General features: G+C 41.3%; 1 protein-coding gene across 4 annotated transcripts in view; it reads left to right on the top strand.

Annotated features, from left to right (window-relative positions):
• Window positions 1-22,608, top strand: part of Atp8a1 (ATPase phospholipid transporting 8A1) — a 229,112-nt gene that overhangs the window by 22,394 nt on the left and 184,110 nt on the right. For all 4 annotated transcript variants that reach the window (XM_029478096.2, XM_021162268.3, XM_021162270.3 and 1 more), the window contains exons 2-5: window positions 11,780-11,894; window positions 13,320-13,419; window positions 14,321-14,419; window positions 20,935-20,980. In XM_029478096.2, coding sequence (XP_029333956.1) covers window positions 11,780-11,894; window positions 13,320-13,419; window positions 14,321-14,419; window positions 20,935-20,980 — 360 coding nt within the window. The remainder of the gene's footprint in view (window positions 1-11,779; window positions 11,895-13,319; window positions 13,420-14,320; window positions 14,420-20,934; window positions 20,981-22,608) is intronic.

The raw sequence follows: 22,608 nt of genomic DNA, 5'->3' as shown, positions 1-22,608 counted from the left end.
TTAAATTTGTTCTTCCAGAGGTAATAGAAAAATACTATTTACTGTGTATAGTAAAAGTAGGTCTTCATAAGAGAGTATGCTAGTGGCTATCATGACAGGGGGCAAGATTACAAATTTCTGGGAATTTCTGGATACCTTATATCAAAGTAGAAAATGTAATAAACACTTGATGGCTGTGCACACAAGACTTCTCTATAGTGTGACTCATGTTACTTCCCTATGTTAGAGCAACATACCCAGTTAATACTTAAGCGTGCCTTTACTCCTGATCTAGACTTGCTGCCAAAGTTAGAGACATCTATTCATCTGTTATTCTTACTAGCAGTGTGCACAGTGTATGTGTGTACATTATGCATATCTACTACTCAGAAAGTAATCATAATTATGCCAGGCACATTCCTCAGATGTAAACTTTTCTGTGTGATACACTGAAGAGTGATAAAGAATGTGTTCTGATATATAAGCGAAATTCATCAGGGCTATGATGGCTATAGAAAAATTTTGTAAGAATTGGAATTTAAGGAAGAGATGAGGTCATGCTCAGTTGTTGAATGAATGAGTGAATGAGTGAGTGAATGAGTGAGTGAATGAATGAGTGAATGAGTGAGTGAATGAACAAGTGAATGAGTGAGTGAATGAGTGAGTGAGTGAATGAATAAAGCAAGTAACCATGTTTTATATGTGAGAGTTAGGTGTCTCTTTATTACAGCTTCTTCTTTCAATAACTCAGAGAAGTTTAAAGGTAACAGGCCAGGGTCACAACAGCTTGAACAGGAAAGTAGTGAGAGGAAGCAATGGGTATGGAAAGCTTTTCAGCTCTCCTGCAAGTCCCTCGGCGTGGCATCCCACAGTGTTCTAGAATGTGCTGGATGAAGAACTTAATTAGAGCAAGCAGATGATCTGATCGAGCAAGTAGAGCCTGTTGTGGAAGTTTCCTGAAGTTTAATGATCTACTGAGGAGAGCAGGTGCAGAAGTGCCCCAGTCATGAGTGCAAGCATTTGGAAGAAGTTGGGCCAGGTTCAGGAAGGGGTTTAATGAGCACTTTTGTCCCGTGGGCAGAAGCCGAGTTCAAAACAAACAAAACAAAAGCTTTCTAGACGGGTCACGTGAGAGCTAAGGTAGTGTGAGTAGTGGGCCGTCACTTCTGGGTACCACCAAGTCCTACTGCACCCAACATTCTTAAGTTAAATGGGGCTGAGGGAGGTGATTGAAGGGATGCCCCAGCACTCCTGTGGGTGGTTTGCCAAAGAAAAGTGGGAGACTTCCAGGAAAGCAGACACTGAACTGGTGACAGCACCAGATGTCCGCAGAGCCTGAGCTGTGTTCAGCCCAGTGATGACGTACTCATGCAGATGACATTTTCTTCCCCCGCCCCAGCTCTGCACTTGTGTCTGGAGACCTGAGATGTACTGAAGAGTTTCTTGGGGCTGGTGAGATGGCTCAGTGGGTAAGAGCACCCGACTGCTCTTCCGAAGGTCCAGAGTTCAAATCCCAGCAACCACATGGTGGCTCACAACCATCCGTAACGAGATCTGGCGCCCTCTTCTGGAGTGTCTGAAGACAGCTACAGTGTACTTACATATAATAAATAAATCTTAAAAAAAAAAAAAAAGAGTTTCTTTTTAGTTTCCATGCTTGGGCAGATGCTTCGTTTCTGTAGTGCCTTGCTTCAAAGTATAGTATGAACACCAAAGCTGCCAAGTGCCCAAGTCCTGGTAGCTGAATTAATGCCTGCCTCTGTCCTCCGTCTGAACAGTGACCCCACTTCAACAATGCAGAAAGCAGGGTTTCAAGTCTCCTTTGTAGCTACAGTAACTGCCTTTGCATTTATAGAGAGAATGAGAACATCTAAATCGTTTTTCCAGATTGCTTCGAAACAAAAACACAGCTTGGTACAGGACAGAAAGGAAAGGATACTTTCATTTGTGCACGTGTATGTGCGTGAGTGCATGCGTCTGTGTGCGAGTGCCTTGAAAAGGACAGTGAGCCGTGTTCCTGGTTCCTCCTAAGTAGCCCCTAGCTTTAACTGCATCTCTTAAGTCGCCAGCTAGTTTTCCAGTTCATACTCTTTCATGAGCTTTGGACTGTTGTAAGCATGATTGTTTGTTTAATAACCTCAATCTAGGTCAAGAATCCTGAGCAAACAATATAGTCTCTTTAAGAACGAGTATCGGAAGCCATTGACTAATAGGTGATTGGACCCTGCGTAGTATGTTTAGAAGATATACAAGAGATGTTTTGAGTCCAGTTGAGGCCCTCCTCTTCATTGCATAATCTGCACAGTGGTAATGGCTCTCTAAGTGTGTTATGAGGCATCTCTTCTCCCTCCTACCCACTCACCCCTGCAGTTCAGTTGCACAACCCCTATATAGAGATGGTAGTTTAGAGGAAGACATTTATTTAATAATCTGCTTACAGAATTGCATGAGAAAAGTCATTATTTGGCTGCTAACATAATCCTGATTAACCATTATCCCCTCTACTTGTGTTATCAGCAGTGTTTTTCCTATAGCAAATATTTTTAAAAGAAGAACTACCTTTTATAATCTCTATGGAGACTAGACTACAGGAACAGTTTGAGTAGCAAGTATCAGTCTACATTGCTAACACTAAGTCGTCCTAACAGCGATGGTTTGACTGTGGCTGAGGAAGTAAGGCCCAGACAATACATTGCTTTGTTTATTGTTGCATAGAAATGCCCTAGGCAGATTTTAAACACAGATCTGACTCAAGGGCTCCCCCTCCCATAATCTGCCTGATTTCATCACAGATAAGAATAGCTAGGATATTTCCTTGTAGTGCCCCAAGGGTATCACGGTTGTACACATTGTACAAAACCTTATAGGGAAGTGGAAGCTATGGTTTAACATTGTGTTTAACTTGGTATATCTGGAGTACTTTAAGCTTAACATATAATCAATAAAAAGATTATCGATAGGATATTTATTTTTTAAATCCTACAGCTCTTGCAGATGGTGGACTTTTGCTTGGTGTAACATTAAGTGGCAGGCATGTCTGACACTGTACCACGGTAGGAAGATAAGGAGAGATGTAGGTTAGGAGGACTGTGTCTACATTGTTTTCCTATCAGTTGTCACGCGCTGAATCCAGACCCTGTTGTCTTTCACCTGTGCTATCACATGGCCTCCCAACGGCCTTGCACTTGATCCTTGCAGTAGATTACTGCTAGACTGAGAAGGTAAATTCAAGGTGTTCATTGTGTATCTGGATCTTCTCCTGCCTCTCGTTGATTCAGGTTCTCTTGGCCGTATCTTCCCCCAAGGAACACTCATTGATTGAGTCAGTGTTATCCCCCATCTTTTCTAACTATCACTAAGGTCTCTCAGTTCAGCGTCTTGAGAGGTCTTCTCTGACCACTCAGGATGAAGCATCGCTTGCCCTGGACAAAGCACTGATGTCTGCAAAAAACTATCACCACAGTGAGACTAAAGAACTTTAATGGCCTTTCACTACCTGCTAGCCATTTCCTACAGCTCCCTTAGAGTGATCTGTAATGATCTTCCTCTACTCTAGAAAATAAACCCAAAAGAGAGGGAACCTTATCTTCAGCTGTTTCCGAAATGGTTTGTAAAATGGCCTGCCCAGAGAGATTAAGTATGTTGACTGAACAAATGATGGGATTAAGTTCTGAGGATTGGGTTGTAGTATCTGTGACAAGGCTTGGAAAACGTTAAGCCTTTCACATAGATAACCTTTGAGCCTTTCTGTCCCTGGTTGCATCTTGCTGTGTGGCCTGAAAGCTGCAAGCTGGGTCTGGACAGAGGGAGGAGGAAGCCTAAGGCCTCTTATTTGGTAACCCGGTGGTAAATGCTCAGAAGAAACCAGGCCACTGCTGGCCAAAGTTAATGGTTACCAAGTATCTCTTCAAGAACAGAGATTTGGCTACAGTTATAAATCCACGTTTGAGGTCTGGCTGAATACTGACTACAGACTAAATCAACTGTTTTATATATATATATATATATATATATATATATATAAAACATTTCTGAAAAGGCTCGTACTTTTCATTTCCTTGTTCTTATGAATACACACATTGTTGGCTCTCTACCCATACCCAGAAGATAACTAACTTCTGAGTGCTTTAGGACTAGAAGACAGCCTAAGATTATCAGCCCCACTTCCTCATTTATCAAAACTAGAACATAACCAGGAAGGGTTTATGCAGGGTGATGTATGTAATCGGTAGAGGAACCAGAACTGGCCCCACAGCCTGTGCACAGGTTTAGTGATTGGCATTGCTGAGAAAGAGGAGCACATGTTCATTACAAAGAAGTAACTCACATGCTGCCCCAATGCCAGCCCACATCTGTTGCTGATAGAAATTATTGTGGGAGGGTGAAGTGGCCACCTTCAGCATGTCCCTTTTATACCCTTGTATGCAAATGCCAAGCGATGTTTTGTTAATGGTGAGTATCAGGTGGCTATTTATTTCCCTCTGCTGCTATTTCAGGCTCCTCAGAACTCTGCACACACCCTTTGGTCATACTATAACTAAAAATGAAGAAGCCAGCCTGATAAATCTGTGGTTTCATGTGTGCTTAGGGCATTCTAAGTAAGTTTATCATTGTTGAAATTATGATATTGTTCAGGAAACAAAGCTTCTAATGTTGGCTACAAATCAGATCAAGTAGGGTATTACTAAATTTATATCTTCAATATAGATAGAAGCTAGAGCTCCAAATTACCGAATCACTATACTGCCTTATCATTTGAAAACTAAAAGGTGTGTTAGTCAGCCTTCTGCTGCTGGAATAAAGTATTTGAGACAATGAACTTATTAGGAAGAAAGGCATTTGGGCTTCGGTTTCATATTCTCCAGGCCAGGTTTGCTTAGACCCATCACTTAGGGCACACAGCAAAGCAGCAGGGTATCATGGCACAGAGTTCATGGTCAAAGAAATGCTGTCACATATCTCATGACAAATACAAAGGGAAGAGAAACAGGGAGAAGGAAGCAGAAAGGAAGAGGGGAGGGAGGAAGAAGTCGGGGCAGGGAGGAAGAGGGGAAGGATGGGGAAGAGGGGAGCAGGGAGGAAGAGACAGAAAGTGAAAGACAGGGGAAGAGCCAGCCAGCTTCTCCTGTTCCCTTCAAAAGTATGTCCTTCATCACCTAGCTATCTCCCCTTAGCCTTAGGTCCTCCCTTCTAGTATTGTCACAGAATGATAACCAAGCCTTTGACAGCAGGTCTTAAGGGAACATTTAAGATCTCAGCCACCGCGTTGTCATTTAGTGTCCACACCAGAATCATTTATTCTAGAAGACTGGCTTGATTCTGGTGGCTTTAAGGAGTCACCAACTAGAACAACACTAAAGGAAGCCACCCTATGCTTTCCTTGTCAGTTTGCTCTGTAGAAATTGTTGTCTACTCAGTTCCAGTACAGACTGGGAAGTGCTTTCCAGGCCCCACCCCTTACTGAGGAGGGAGGAGGGAGCAATTTGTGTTGCCAGCAGGTGTGCCCGTTCCAGGGAATGGCTACACACTCATGTCTGAGTGACCAGCACTAACTGGACTTAGTGTGTGATGAGGGTCAGGGTGAAGTGGGTCGGGGGGCATGTTGAGAGTATTATAGTGGGAAATAAGAGGTATATATGAGCATACTCCACTTTATGCTTCTATGAAAGTCTCAAGAATAAAGTTGTTTTTGGTTTTGGTTTTAAGAAACTAGTTGTATCTGTAATTGTCAAGTGTCTAGCTGAGCAACTCAGTCCTAGAAATGAGTGCCTCAAAGATCTGGAAACTAAACTGAAGAAGTGGGCATTGGTAGTGCTGTGTGCTTGTTACACTGTTGGGCAAAGATAAAAATGATAGGTGCAAAACTAAATCCTTTTTGCAACCCAGAACTCACTGTTCAGTATAAGATTATATAATAATTATGTATTATATATGTATACATGCACATATATAATATATAATGTATATTTTATTTATATTACATATGTTATAAAATATATACATATATGTATATATGTATATAAGTATATAAATGGAATATGATACTTGAGGCAGTTCAGTGATATGGTTGGTCATTTAGAAACATTGGGAAGTATAGTATGCAGCTGGATGAGAATCCTGTATGTCTGTACTTAACAGTCATATGACAGACTCCTAGGAACCTAGAATTTGAGGAGATAAGCCTTTAAGTATTTATCATGGTTTATTTATGCTTGGCCCAGGTAATGGAGAGTGGTAAGTGAGAGACCTGAAGTATCATGATCCCATTGCCAGGGTCTTCAACAGAGCATTGTTCTTATAGATGTATCTGTCCTTACGTGGGATCAAGTGAATTAGGTTGTGTGAGCCCAGTGTTGTTGGAGTCCTGTTTCACCCAGTCACCAGTGGGTAAGTTGCTTTCATTCTCATGAGGCGTGTGGTAACTCACTTGACTTTTCAGATAAACCAACTTAGGAGAATCCACTTGGCTGTGAGGTTTCTGTTAGTCTAGAAACAGTACTGTAGGACCCATGGTCTACTGGCTTCTTCAATCCACACCATTAAGCAATACTCCCATCCCTTACCACCTGCCTGAACTCCTGAGGATTCTGCTCAACTCTGATGCCTTTGCAGGAAGTAGGAGACCCTTTGGAGGTGTGCTGCTCAGTCAGCTTTTCTGCTGTTGTGACATTAGTTCCCCTAGTTCCTGTGACATTGCCTCACATCATACATTTATGAACTTTGGATGTATATACATCTTAAAAGTTTGAAGAGCTTGCAGTCTACCTCTAAGAAAGAGAGAGATCTGATCTGGTTTTGCTCACTTGAGAGCTCATCAGACGACTGAGGGCTTGTGTGAATCAGGTGAACTATTTAGGAAACTTTCCATGAAGCCAGGGGGAACAGATGGGCTCACAGTTACACTGGGGAGGAGTTACCACTCCAAGACACTGTGCCAGCCTCCCCTTCTCTGAGACTCAATGTCTGACTGAATTCATCCATCACTGCTCACGCTTCAAGCATAATAGACTTTTTAAAAATATACTTAGCAAATGCCAAGTGTTTTATAAGTACTTTGTGTACAAACTCTCTTCTTATACCAATTATTCCAGGAGATAGACATATAATATTTCTGTTTTGAAACTTAGGATGCTAATGAGAGTAACCACCTAAGACATCTTATTGTTTGCTTTGACATTTACCAGATAATACATCCAATGAGATTTGGGTTTCAGAGTTCAATCCAGACCTTCTTGGCACTAACCTAGAGAAGATAGGTCCCAGAAACAGTAAACCGGTGCTTCAGGGTCGATTTCTATTGCCTGGATGAGTGCTGTGTGCCCTCTGTGTGATTTTATAGTAGGAAAACCTGCAAGGCATGATAAAGACGCATTTCTTTCTTCAACCTGGTTTCACCATTAGTGTGGGTTCCAAACAAAGGTGGCTTGAGAGGGCCTGGCTGAGAACTCATCTGAAAACAGTGGCTTCTCCAGCTTCCTCCTGCTTCCTGTCTAGGTGGCTGAGTTCTCAGCAGTCTGTAGGGGTCTGGACAGGTAGATTAAGAGTTACTAATAAGTTTAATGGCTTAAATGCACACATCACTAACATATCAAACAAGCCCTCTGGGTTACCAACCAAATCGTAAGAGATGTAATTTCTGTCCTTAAATCAGAGATGGAACTGTGTATGGAAAGAGACATGGTATCTCCATGCCATCTTAGTTTGACTTCTCTCATGTTGAGATGAGAGGAATTTCCCTCTTGGCTTGCCTTTACGACCACCTCACACTAAGGACTGAGTCAAAGTAGCATAGCACCTAGCTCGCTCTTTATGTGGCCTTTGTGACTGAGGATGGAAATTTTCTCCAGGTAAGGCTGCACAGACTGGTGGTCTGGGTCCAGGAGAGGAGGCAGGAAGATAAGAAGCTCGAGGTCACACTCTGAGAAACAGCAGGTTCAAGGCCAGGTGACTTGAGACCCTACCTTAAAACAAAACAACACAGACACTTAAAAGTCATTTGCCCGGTGTACCTTGGATAGCTGTCAAATTGCATGATGAGAATGTGTTCTCACCTCTAACCCAGTATAAGGATGAGGTCAAAATTATGACCCACTGCCCTCAAAGTGGTTCAAATAAGAGCTTTGGTTCTTTTCTTTATGAAATATGGATTAATTGCTTATTGATATATATCCAGACCTGCCAGTGTCCACAGTGAGCTGAACTTCAGTCCAATTAAAATAGTTACAAACCCTTGCCTTCCACATTAGCTTGGGTCTTTCCCTCAGACACTGCTGTGGTCTGATCCCTATCCCCACTTCCAGAATAGCGATAGCCAAAATTTCCATACCTGCCAGCTATTTCATATTGTTGCTGTAACATGCTTGCCAGTCATTGACATAGAAAAATAACTTGATTCAGAACAGGGTCATGCTGATCACCTAACCTGTTCTGAACTGTACTGTACATCCTGTGATTTGTTAATCTTGAGGAATTTCATAAAGCTTTATGTAGGACCCAGCAAGTTAAAGGTCAGTATGAACTGTTGTGGCTTGAGTCAGAGCAGACCATGGGGCAGAACCTCCTGCCACCTGCGTATGAGCTTGTTGTGGTTTTTTGTGGCTGACACTGAAGAATGCCACTAATAAGCCAAAAAGTTATGATTATAATAGTTCTGCTCTGTTATCCCAATGTCCTGAATTTCCCATTTCACTCAGAATTTCACTCAGGAGCACTCAGCATAAGCCAAAATGTAGTACCGTTCCCTCCTTGCCTTTTTAAACTTTTGAATCTGTTTTTTTCCTAGAAAAAGTCTGTCCTGAGAGTAGACTAATACCACCATTAGACACCCAAGTCCTTTTTGTGGTTCCAATCTGATCATTATTAGGGTATGCATTCAATAAGCCATCCCTGTCTGACTGATATTGATGTTTGGTAATGGAGCGACTCCTGGACCACAGCAGACACCTTCATTAGAGTATCATGTAGATGTCTGAGGTTATGAGGCCTACGTGTTTCAAAAAAAGGTAGTCAGTGGGGGATCAGATATATTATATAAGGTGGCATGTGCAACCTCTGGCCTTGAGGCATTTGGGAGTTACAGCTTTACCTCTGTGTGGATTCTGCATGGCATTGCCAGGCTCCATGGCAGTGCTCAGGGGAGAGTGGAGGGACTCCCAATCATTCTTGCTTCCTGAGGATCTCACTGGCTGTTCTTGGTGAAAAATCCTTCTCTTGGTATTATGTTTGGTCAGTGCATCTCAGAGCTCAGTTATCCCATTTGATCAGTACGTCTTAGATCTCAGTGTCACTTTTGGCCAGGGCATCTCAGAGCCCTTAGCTTCACATATATCACACTGCTCAGCCTTTTTTCTTTTTGCCTTTTGGTTTTTTGAGACAGGGTTTCTCTGTTATAGCCCTGGCTGTCCTGGAACTCACTCTGTAAACCAGGCTGGCCTAGAACTCAGAAATCCGCCTGCCTCTGCCTCCCAAGCGTTGGGATTAAAGTTGTGCGCCACCACTGCCCGGCCTCAGCCTTTTTTCTAACACCTGGGTATTATACACCTAGAACGAGCCAGCCCTTTTAAAGCTCCTACTCATAGGAATATGTCACCATTCTAGATGTAGCCTCTTTTAGAGAAGTTCTTTGTCTGATTTTCCTATGACCTCTGCTAATCCACTGTGAAGTTTGTCTTAATTACCCAGGTTCTTGTGTGAGAAATATACAGATTAGATTCCAGTCCCTTTGACCCAGGAGAATACCATAGGAATCCTTGAGTACAAATTTAGTTCAAAGGGGGATAGACATATGATATGGGTCCTACTCATGTACCATTTGAGACCCTAGTCTAAATCTCTTAGGAGGACTGATCCATCCATCACTCCTTGGAAAAAATAACCCAGGGCCAGGCTCTCAAGAGTGCAGAACTGTAAAGGAAGTCCCATCTAAAGACAGTTTTCTCAGTCAATCTGTATCTTCTAATATACCAAGGCAGAGCCTCCCACTTCATCTCCAAGCTTGACAATTCAGCCCCAAAGCTTGTCAGCTGGCTCTTGCAATCTCCTGTCTCGACCTCCGGCATGCTGGGATTATGGGTGCATCGCCATGGATGCTCTGCCTTTATTCGATTTCCGGAGATCTTAACTCAGGCCTTCACCCTTGTCCAGCAAGCACTTCACCAAATGATCCACCTCCCAATCCCCATGTGAAATTCAGATAACACAGGAGGGGGATGAAGCTTGTGCTCTATCTAAAATATGACGTAGTAATAGAGCACGCTTGTGGGTGAAAACAACGTTCCTAAAACTGAAAAATGTCTATGATGGAGCCTACCTTGGAGCCGTGACCTTCCAAACGATGAGGATAAAATGCAGCTCTGATCCTGGAAAGCTCTTAGTGGCTCCCTGCCAGGCAGAGAATAGGCTTCAGACTGCTTTCTCAGCAATGGAAAGTCTTCTCTGAGCTGGCCTGAGTGCTTGGTCAGCGTGTGCATCCCTACCCGGCAGCATCCCTGTCCGCTCTGGGGCACCTCAGTGAGTCTCCCTCTCCCACTATCTCTGTGTCCCACAGGCAAGCTTGTTGCTACCATTTGTCACTAGCGGCTGGTTATCATTAGTATCTTTATCAGTGGGTGGAGAAGCTTCAAAACGGGGCGGTCGAGGCCACCATGTCTATGTCGTCTGGGGTGTGTCTATTGGGCAAACATTTGTTGAGTACCTGCTGTTTGCTGACTGCTGTGGAGATGAGTAACACACCCTCTATGGCTCCCCGCAGCTCCTATTCTGGTAGGGGGAGGCTGACTCATAACCAGGGAGCCAGAAAACCTCCTGGTAAGTGTGCAGTGGGGGAGGAGTCGCTGCACGTGACTGTGGACCCAGAACAGCATCGCTAGCTTTCACAGTGCAGGACACTTCAGAAGGCCACAGGCCAGCAAGTTTGAAGGGTAGCGTTAGCCCAGAAAAGAGGAAAAGGAAACAAATGGACTTCCCAGATATAATGTTTCTGTTGTCCTTTCTCGACAGAGGAGGGTTTAACTTAATTAGATCCTGTTGGCTTGTTTGCTTGCTTAATTTTGTTTGTGGTGCAGGGGATCAGACCCAATACCCTAGTTTTTACTAGAAAATTACAATGAGCCATTTAAAGTTTTTCTTGTCCATATGTTTTTGTTTTTTTTTTGTTGTTGTTTTTGTTTTTTTGAGCGGGGGGTGGTTTGGTTTGGTTTGGTTTGGTTTGGTTTGGTTTGGTTTGGTGTTAAGTGCAAACCATGAGGTGGCTTAGCAGTTTTACTATGATCTTGAGAAGGAAGTTAGAAATCGTGCTTCTAACTGGAGGGAGGAGGGGAATGCACCGAGTTAGGTCATTTTGAGAATTGCCTACTTAAACCTTAGTATTTAATTTTTTTTTCTATTTTCATCCAAAACAAAACAGACATATTCAACATATTTAAGTTTTAAAATGTATTTTAGATTACTCTTTTTGAGTTTTACTTAAACTATCACATAAACTATGTCCAAAATTTTTTACTTTTGGCTATCTTTTTATGAAGTAGAAGAGACGAGTTGGGGCATTTGTATTAGGAAAGATGAAAAAAAAAAAGCACTATTGTTTCTGAAGGGGATCTTTTTTACGTAAATATCAAATGGCACCTCTAACAAAAATTTTATATGTATTTTACTCTTTGTTGTAAAAGGAACGCCACCAATAAGGGGCAGCCCGTGTCTTGTGAGAGTATCACACTGTAGAGTAGCTTGGAAATGGGTCTGGTCTGGATAAGGGTAGTAAGAGAAAACACTTCTCCTCCACTAAGAAGCGTGTCTCTTTCAGGTTATGAGAAGACAGATGACGTTTCAGAGAAGACCTCGCTGGCAGATCAGGAGGAAGTGAGAACCATATTCATCAACCAGCCTCAGCTGACAAAATTCTGCAACAACCACGTCAGGTAGGAAGGGCTGGGGGAGGCATGGTGGCATGGGAAGGCCGGGCAGTAGAGCAAGATGGGTGGGAAGGAAACGCATGCCAGGCATGGTGGCACACGCCTTTGTTTCCAGCACTCTGGAGGCAGAGGCAGCTAGAATGCTGTGAATTTGAGGCTAGCCTGGTCTACATAGTGAGTTCTAGGATAGCCAAGAGCTCTCAGTTTAGTTAGGAGCACCTACTGTCTCTCTGTTTTCTGTCTATGAAAGAAACACTGGCTACGGTGTGGCTGTGGCAGTGGCAGAATGCTTTTGTCTAGCATTTATAAAGCTCGGGGCTCAATTACCAGCATCTCAAACAAAAAGCAAAGAAAAGGATAAAAACAAAAACTAAGACCCTGGACAGAGAAAGGAGCAGATGTGACAAGCACCTACTATACTCTAGTAATTTTTGAGTAATTAAAGCTGCCCCTGGGCACTTGTGGTCTGTCTAAACCTGTTCACGGAATGGTGTGTTATTTTTGCATGTCAAGTTCTAACAGCTTAGAAACAATTTTTTTGCAACTCTATACCAAGAACTTTTGGGGGTTTGGTTTGTTTGTTTTAGCTAGAGTTTTAAAGTGTGGGTTTTGATAGCTGTGATACAGTGCTTATAATACAGCATGCTTCAAGAATGTCTTCCTTACTGCATCTTCTCAGGGCTTTAATTTCAATAATCAGGGAAAGAGCCCACATAAGCACTAGGTTTTGAGTAGCCACTGGCCACATGAGCACCTCAACTGCTGTCCTGGTGCTTCCCTTGGGCCGATTTTCCAGATTTGCAATGTACCCATTTAAAACGAATATTTACAAAATTGTAGGTCCTCTAGTACTATCACTGTTGAAGAATATGGCATATGTCTTTAATCTCCCCTCTATTTAGTAGCAAGAGGAAAGCCTGGATGTTTCCAATACCAGCGTATTTCATGTCTTACTGATTCTGGACGGTATAGAGTCCTCACCATGTTCCCAGCGTGGCCATAGAGACAGTGCAGCTTAGAACAGTAAAAAGCTGTGTGCTGGGTTGCCTGGAAGATGTTTGCACTATCTGGTCTTGTTCAAAGGCTGATGTTTTTCTGTTGATGTGATGGTCCAGTATCTTATCTAAAGTTGCCCTTCTTTGCAAGCTACTCCTAGTACTGTTCAGCATGATAACTGGCCAAAGAGGACAGACAATGTTATAGAGAAAGCCAAGCCTATGAGATCCAGTCCTCACTGTTTATTTCGCCAGTTCCTTTCTTCCTCTTTTTTATATATGGTTTTATATATGGACCCCTCACTATGGTTTCCAAATTTGAAACTGTCCACAAATGTTGTCATCTGGTTACTCCTGCAGCGGTTACAGAACCTTGAAAACATGGGTGCTAATTGTGGGAGGGACTACGCTTTATGCCTTTATTTTTGCCTTCCAGTACTGCAAAATACAACGTGATCACATTCCTTCCGAGGTTCCTCTATTCTCAGTTCCGAAGAGCGGCTAATTCGTTCTTTCTCTTTATTGCCCTGCTCCAGGTAAAGTTCCATCCATCTTCCAACCTCTGTTTGAAGCCAAGTGTGCAGGAAGTGGGAAATATTTTGTTGAAACCTCTACCAGTCCCCTGAGGCTTACAGAAAAGCAGAGATTAACAGGCCTTTCGTGCATATTCAGTGCTGCTGCTGCCTGCACACAGGGTCAGGTCTTCTGCACCCCTCCAAGCCTTTGGTTCAAGTTTATCCAAATATGTGATATGGCCTATAAATTCTAAGGCAGGAAGTGTACATTTTAGGTGTTGAAGAGAGGAGGGACCTAAATTATGCAGCTACCTTTACTGCAGTGAAAAGTATCTATACTAAACAGCTCACTATAAAAATTATCACTTACAAAAATGACCACTTAAGTTAGTTGTTATAGATGGTTAAAGGGAAAGAAATGCTTTAAAAAATAGCTAATGTTTACTGTTAGCAAAAGGAGTTGAAAAATCCAGCAAAGCATAAAGAAAAGTTTAATTAATCCAGCACCCAAGGTAACTACTCCTAACTTAGGGCTGTGTCCATCTTGTCTTTTTTCTGGCTTTAAGCATTATTGTCTGATCGAGGTAGCATAAAGAGATAGTGAAATAAGCATTATTTCATGATTTATTTACTCATATTAGACTGTTTGGACATTTCTACAGATATTTCTTGCATTTCTAAGACATTTTGATGATGATATCTTTTATTATATGCTATTTTATCTTTGTATGATCCAACCCTGTATTAGCTCTATGTGCTGTATATATATATTTACCATGAAGCAACTTAGCTTGTTCCCCAGGTACTCCACCTAGTACTAGTAAAATCAAGGAGGAATGTTTTAGAAGAGCCTGTGACATTATTCTCTTAGGTTTTTTTATAAGCATTATGGTTCTCATTGGAGTTATCTTGCCTTTTTCAGCAAATTCCTGATGTGTCGCCGACTGGTCGTTACACAACACTGGTTCCTCTCTTATTTATTTTAGCTGTGGCAGCTATTAAAGAGATAATAGAAGATATTGTAAGTATTTAAAAATTGGCTCAACGATATATTACAAATATTGTTTTCTTAAGGTATTTAATTTATAGTATAGACCCTTTTAAATGCTTATTCAACTTAAATATGAATAGAATTGCCGGGTGGTGATGGCGCAAACCTTTAATCCTAGCACTTGGTAGGCAGAGGCAGGCGGATTTCTGAGTTCGAGGCCAGCCTGGTCTACAAAGTGAGTTCCAGGACGGCCAGGGCTATACAGAGAAACCCTAGTACAAAAAACCAAACCAAACAAACAAACAAATAGAATAGACTAGAATTACATTTCTTCTCCTGAAGTCAATTTCTAACAGAGTAATATAGAGGAATTCTTAGTATGATGCTCTCTTTGGTTGTTCATTTATTAACAAAAGAAATTAACTTACATATCGAAATTAGTGTGAAGAAAAAATTATATTTGATCATTGTTTCTAATTAACTAAAATAATCTCCCGATTAAATATAAATGAGGTTTTATTTGTACTTTTTATTTTATTGGGGTTTTCACCTTATTAGATGCCTTGATTTCTTCTCATTCTATTTTAGTAGTCGGAGTTTCCTCCCCAGTAGAAAGAAGTCAATGTCTCCTTTGTAAAATGTACTCCCCCAAATAACTTTAGGCTTTTTCTACATTATATTCAGTTAAAAACTGTCGTATTTGAGGAAGCCAACACTGTGTTTTATGATGTGGGGTTTTGATGTTTCTTATTGTTTAATAGTATTTCTTTGCATGTCTAAAACAACTATTGGGCTTTAAAAGAGTCAGAGAGTTGGGGAGATTGAGGAAGTCTTTATCAATGCACAGCCCCAAATTTCACAAATAATAATATTACTTCTACAATGTTACTTTAACAATATTATTTAAAAGAGAAAAAAAAAAGCATTGAATGGAAATGCGTGCTAGAATTGGAGTCATTGGATCCTGTATCTGTGGTCTCCAGGCTCTGAGTAGCAGTAGTTGTTGAGGCTACGTGACTCTGTCCTTGTGTCTAAGACACTGTGGTCCTCTTGATTGGTAACATCCTGCTTGGACCCACAAGTTGGAGATTGGAGGACTTCCCTTTCCTTAGCCTGTTCCCCCTCACCTCCATTCTTGAAGCTATGACTGGACTTGATAGCTCCTGGGGACTGGTCCTTACTATAATTTTTGTCTCTTTCTTTGCATACTCTTTTCTTTCTTTCGCTAGCCTGATTTTTCTGGAGAACATATAATTCTTTAGCCATTGTGCTGTTTGGTTGGGCCTTGCTTCTTTATTTGATTTTTACCTAATCCACTCCATAACTTCAAGAGTTCTCCATCTATAGCGCGGAAGCTGGATTTGGAGAGATGGCAGTTCAGTGCTTGAGGTTGTGGTCTGCTCCAGTAGAGAACCTGAGTTTGGTTCCAAGCACCATTCCAGGGGATGGGATATCCTCTTTTGGCCTTTGTGGGCACCCGTACTCATGGATACATACTCACCTACAGAAACACAGTCGTACACATAATTTAAAATACGAATAAGTCTTTTGAAAAGACACATATAATGCTCTACTAAAAGAATATTTTAAAATGCAAGATTTTAAAAGGAAAAAGGCAAGGAAGCTGGGGCTTTACGAGGTCATAGACATCATCCCAGAAAGTGATGGAACTAACATTCCATCCCAGTCTGGGCTTTCAATCCCGAGAGTCGCCAGCAGTAATACAACTAGCATATACTATGCTTCTGGGTTCCATGGACTTGTTCCCTGTCCATTATATTTATTAGAACATAGAGTGGGCCGCTAAGTATTGCCAATCTTCTTCCAAGTTTCCAAGTGAGAAAGAATAGTCAGAAAGTCTGATGTCAACCACTCAGAGGTCAACCACTGAGAGCCAGAATGTTGGAGTCCAGTCATGGCAGTTTGGATGGAGCCTTGCATGGTAGCAGTCTTCTACCCTGCTTCTTCAATCTTCTCTCTGGTTTTATAGCAAAGCTATAATTTTGCAAGCTATGTCTTTCAAAATAGACAGTAAATAAAAATGTATTCAAGGAGTATTTTTAATAGAGCAAAATACAATAATTGGATATCAGAAAGAATCTAATCAGACAACTCTTAGAAAATATCACCTTCATGTTGTGAGGTAGTAATGATTTCACTTGCTGGAGGTTTTAATGAAACTACTGTTCCTGATAGACACTGGCTATAGGGGCTGTTTAACATGTAGTATATATTCAACTATATAATTTGAGATGGTATTCTAGAGGAGAGAACAAAAGAAGTAATAGTTTAGATAGCTGGACAAAGAACTGTTTATATGACGACTTAAAATGACTCATATACTCACACATTCACTCAACAGAAACACAAGGACACTGCATAGGTACCTGTCATCATTTAGGATATATATTAGGATGTATTTAAACCTTGTTGTGCTATTAATCATATTCAGTATGTCAGTGGCCCAATATATGTCTGTTCTGCTTACTGAAAGATACTGTGGTTGCTAGCTCTCTGCTGGATAGAATGGTAGGGTTCTTTGTAGCAGAGAAAGGCAGAGGGAATAGAGATGGCACTTCTCAAGTGCTTGGGCCATCAATGGTAACAACATCTGTTTGCAGGTGGTACAACTAATGGCATGATAAAGAGATGCTATCTTCGCATCCACAGAAGTATGGAACTAGATGTTTGTCTTCCCAATATAAGACTAATTATGTCTTCCCCCTATACCTTAGAAATAAAACACAGCTTATAGTCTAGAAAACTTATATCCTATGTTAGCATTGTTTGTACATTTTTAGAATAAAATCAAAGATTTATCTATAGTGAGATAGTGAAAACTTACTACTCCAAATCCTTTGCAAAGATTAACATACTGTGTTGTCTTATTTTTGTGTCTAATATATATACATATGTGTATATATATATATACATACAAACAAACACTATAAACAAATAATATAAACAAAAATAAATATATAAATACCTGAAATATTCTAAATTAATAGAAGTTTCTTTTCACAACTTTTATCATAATGAATACCAATTCTTGTGGGAAAAAAATCAGAATTAGAGTCGTCTATTAGATTGGTATTTAAAACCATAAAAACATTCTCTCCTCTTTTTTTTCCCAGAAAATTGTTAAACACTAGTAGATTTCATTCATTGCAAAATGACTTAGTTATTCAGTCTGTGGGGAGCAGGCACCAAATAGCAGGCATATGCTACCGAGTGGGAGAAGTCTGACTGGAGAGGACCATTGAGTAGAAGAACTAGACAGTAAAGCAGTCACCAGGCTTGCTTTAGAATTAAGTGAAGCATGTGCTATCTTAGGGTCATGTCTCAGGGACAGCAAGCTGCAGACAAGTGTCACCTGTCCTGGGAACATCCAAAGGCCCTTTTCAGAAAAAGACAAAACATGAATTTTAGAAAAAGAACAGATTTTTTTAGCTAACAAGATATACTAGTCCAATAGCTGGCATTAAAAAAAAAAGAGAGAGAGAGACTATGCCGGGGCCTAGCAAACACAGAAGTGGATGCTCACAGTCAGCTATTGGATGGATCACAGGGCCCCCAATGGAGGAGCTAGAGAAAGTACCCAAGGAGCTAAAGGGAACTGCAACCCTATAGGTGGAACAACATTATGAACTAACCAGTACCCCGGAGCTCTTGACTCTAGCTGCATATGTATCAATAGATGGCCTAGTTGGCCATCAGTGGAAAGAGAGGCCCATTGGTTGTGCAAACTTTATATGCCCCAGTACAGGAGAACATCAGGGCCAAAAAGTGGGAGTGGGTGGGTAGGGGAGGGTATGGAGGAACTTTTGGGATAGCATTGGAAATGTAAATGAGGAAAATACCTAATAAAAATATTTTTTAAAAAATGAAGATATATTAGACCAGTGGTGTTGACAAGATGGTGAAAAGTCTAAAAAAGAATTCAGTGAATATTTCAAAATCAAGTTGTCAAGATTTATCTCTACCCAACACAGTGCATCCCCTACTTAGTTGGCTGATTTTCTGTCTCTAACCACTTGTCTACTCCATGAACTCCAGGGATGTGGGCTCTTATACATTGCTGTACCCGCAGGAGTATTAATGGAGCCTGGGGGCCCAGTGAGTGTTTAGTAAATAGAAAGTGCAGGTGGCTTTGAAGTTTCCCATTTGTGAAAATGAGCCCATGTGGATTCATGGTTCCAAGTCAAGGCTAAGGTAACAGTGGGCAGCATGTTCACTCTTCAGGGCACCTTTGAAACAAAGGGACAGAAACAGAGAGAGCAGGGAAGAGGAGGATGGGGGGGGTGGCTATAGGCAGCCCCAGTGATAGGCTTGGTGTGAAAAAGTTGAGCTAACTTAGAGGAGAAGTGAGGAAGAGCAGAGACTAAGCCTTGACTAATCTCATCTCAGAAGCCCAAAGGCACATGGAAAACAACGCCCAGCAAGGAAAGGGTCTTCTCAATGAGGAGTCTGAGCCCATCGCCTGCCTCAAGGACACAGCTTTCTGTCCTCTAAGTGGAATTTAACATGGCACTTTCGGCCTTGTCAGGGGAAGTAGCTTTAAAAAAATATCAGGACTGGACACCCATGTGTCCTCAAATTCATAACACTGTTCATATGACACCATTTATTGATGAACTTTCTATCCAAAGTAGAAAACAGCGGTCATCTCACCAGCTCCCAGGAACACTGAGGGAATTTGAAACCGGAGATTACCTGTATTTCTGTAAACTTTTAGTTTTAGAAGGACTCATGCTGTATTTATCATACAAAATGTAAATTATTTGTGTAGGGAAAGTTGGAAGCTGGATCCTTCTGTATTTCTAACACATTTGTTCTTTTGACACACTGAACTCATTTATTAGGTGGCAGAAGGTTGAAGACAGAGAGCCTCTGGTGTAAGAATTTCCTGTAGGTGGAAACTAATGTCCAAGGCCTCTTTCAGTTTCATTTCTTGTTTGATTGGAATGTTTCATTAGTTAGCTCTTCTCTCCATCAGTTAGAAGGCACACATAGGTGCACAGACGAAGGAGAACATCCATGCCTCCTTTTACTATCTAAAGTTACCTTGGACTTAAAAATAATTGGTGGACCAAAACTTACTTTGGATTACTTTCAAAATTTTCTTGTGACCTTTATTAAGAAAGAAACAGCAACAAAAAATAATAATATTTGGACTCTTACAATTATATTTTTTCTGTTGTTAATGTAAATATAGAAAGATTTAATTTCCTTTACATTTCAAATTACCTTCTAGTAAATTAGAAGCAATGATAGTCCCGTGATGTTTCTTCACCATTGCACATTCGTTAGTGAGTAGTGGGCACTGAGAAAGACTTGCTGCGGAGATGGAAGAGTCACTTTCCTCACAGGGAGATGTCGGTGCTGTTTGTCTGCTGTGTAGCTCAGTGGCTGACACTCTGATGACCAGATCTACCCCATTAGTATGGACAACCCTTCCCCCGCTCACCCTAGCTCCAGCTGTGGTGCAGAGGTGCACTGACTCCACACGTTTCTCTTGGGAGATTGTTTTTCACTACGCTTCTCGAATTCCTTATTTTTCTCAAGTGGAAAACTGAGGCTCTTGTGTGTATTTCTTCTCAATTCCCACAGCAAAGGGTGGGCTTGGGCTTTCTAAGATAGGATCTTGGAAAACAAAGGGTTAATTACACTCAACACCTTAATTTGAAATTTAAAAAAAAATTAAATCTTTCTATATGACTTTCCTGTTATATTACCTGTGTCCAGTGTGGTTTTCTTTTTTTTTTCCCCCATGCTGTAAGATTAGACAGAAGCCCCAGGATGAATGACAGAGGACATAGTGGCCCCTGGAGTGGCCCCTGGTCATGAGTGCCTTGTCTTTCTCCTGGCCTTCTGGTTATTTGTTGTTGCTGCTGATAGTGATGGTGCTTGTTTGTTTGTTTGTTTTATTTTACTCTTCTAAAATCTTGGTTTATGAACTCTTCACACTCACCTGTCTCAACTTAGACAAAACTCACCTGCTCACTCTTCCCCTCTGTGGGTGCTTTGGGGACGAAGAGAATTAGGATCTATTCCTCAGTGGCTCCTGGTTGAACCGAGGTGGTGGATGGGCTTGCTTCTAGTTGTCGACCGATATCAGCGCACCTTCAAGTTATGGGGGACGTGCTCAGCTGAATCAAATAATGAGTTTCACAAAAAGCTGAAAATACTTGAATCCCATTATTAAGTGGTAGTTATTATACAACGTTCTCTTGGGTAATCTTCTAAGTGAGTTATTTAAGCAGTAGACTAAATCTGGCTTTCGCTTCCTTTTCTCTAATATCACTTAAATGTTATTCTACCTTTTTGCTATTTAAGAACTTTCTGAGGGCCCCATGCCTGTGCTACCGGGGAGGAGTACTGAAGGAAGAAGCTGGGGATGGTCTAACAACACCCCATCTAGGAGCATAGAAAGACAAAAACCCAGAGGCCTACGTTAAAAGATCTTTGTTTACTCTGAGTACCATTTTACGTGATGGATCTCATTCACTTTTTCACTGAGCCTTTTGTTTTGTTCTGAACTTTAGAAACGACACAAGGCTGATAATGCTGTGAACAAGAAACAGACACAAGGTAGGACCTTTATGTCTTTTTTCTTGTGTTTACCAAGTTTGCTCGCTGTCGTATGCCCAGACTCTTTACTTACATATGATTCAGTTCAGGGTACTCTATTGTATTGAAATACTTTCTGTCCAGCAGTTATTAACTGTCCTTAGCAGTTATTAACACAGCACTTTAATTCCCATGAGAGTGATATTTCTGAAAAAGCCACATTTGAATATATTTAGGTGTTTCCTAGCCATGTGCTTCGGAATGTATTGTTACTAAGGTCTACAGTCCCCACCCCACCCCCTCCGTGTTAAAAACTATAAAAAAAAAAGGCTTTATTTTATTTGCAAAGAGTGTTGGTTGTAGGAATGATTGAAAATTATCTGAAATTTTGTTACTTGATTGAAAACCACCCTGAGTTATTCCATGGAGGCGGATGGAATTATCCATTGAAATAAAGCGCACAGTTAAAAGCAGGCCAGTTTATGAGTGGGTGTGGTGTTTACAGCCTTTTTTGGTATAGACCAACACCACCAAAATGACCTTCAATGCAGACCAAGAAAACCATGGCTCTCATGTTTTTAAAAAGTAAGAACTTGAAAGCAGACACCTTATGCCATCTCTGAGCTTAGAGACTCCTTTCTCTCTCCAGGTCTCTGGTGAGAAGGGAACCAGGTACCTTTTAGCATCACCTCGTCAGTAAGCACAGGATCTACTGTTGCTCCTGTGGGGAAGTTTCCATGGCGGGGGTTCTCAACCCCTGTGGCTCAAAACCCCTGCAAGGGTCATATATCAGCTATTTTGCAATTCAGATATCTATATGATGGATTTATACTAGTAGCAAAATTACAGTTATAAAGTAGCAATGACACAATTTTATGGTTGGGGGTCACTACAACATGAGGAACTGTATTAAAGGATCGCAGCATTAGGAAGGTTAAGGACCACCACTCTATTGGTATTTACTCCCTCTTTCTCACCACTTCCTACCAAAGACCTTCTCTGCCAGGTTTTTTTATCCATTTGTGGAGGGTGTGTTTATTAGTCTAAATATTTAGGGTCTCTACTGAAAGATTAATTATTTGAAGATATAAGAAAAGATCTAGTAAGAAGTTTAACTCTGAAGAGCTTGCAGCCTCTTCGTTAAGATACTTTTACATGAGGAGGAAAACCATGCCTAAGTTCATAAGTACAATATCAGAGCCTTGGGAAGATGATGGAGACTGGGCTGTGCCATCCCAATGACTCATTGGAGTTTTGGGACAAATAGTGTTTCCCATGTCCAAGGCTATAAAGCCCCAAAAAGGAGAAAATCCTGCTTTATCATGAGCTAGGTCTTACATTTTGGGAGGACTGTGGATGAGAGAGATGTGGGGGTGACATTTTGCCCGTGGGTTGAGTGGGAAGGGGGAAAGAAAAGACAGCCTGGGGAAGAAAAACACCGCCTGATTGCTGGATCACGCTATTATTAGAGTGTCCTGTGCCCCAAAGAGATTCCTATCAGGGAGAAGCAGACATATGATTTACAAGGTAGGCTAGGGTCAAGTTTTATGAGACCTTAAATGCCAGGCAGAGGAGATTCCAGCTTTCCTTGTCTGTTCTCAGTAGCTATGGCTAAGGAACCAAAAAAGGAAGCAGACTGAACGTGTAGG

The sequence above is a fragment of the Mus caroli genome, unplaced genomic scaffold (genome assembly GCF_978045245.1).
Source record: "Mus caroli unplaced genomic scaffold, Mus_caroli_1 scaffold_4, whole genome shotgun sequence".
Lineage (NCBI taxonomy): Eukaryota > Metazoa > Chordata > Mammalia > Rodentia > Muridae > Mus > Mus caroli.
Note: the sequence above shows the minus strand (reverse complement) of the source record. Positions and strands in the feature narration are given on the sequence as shown.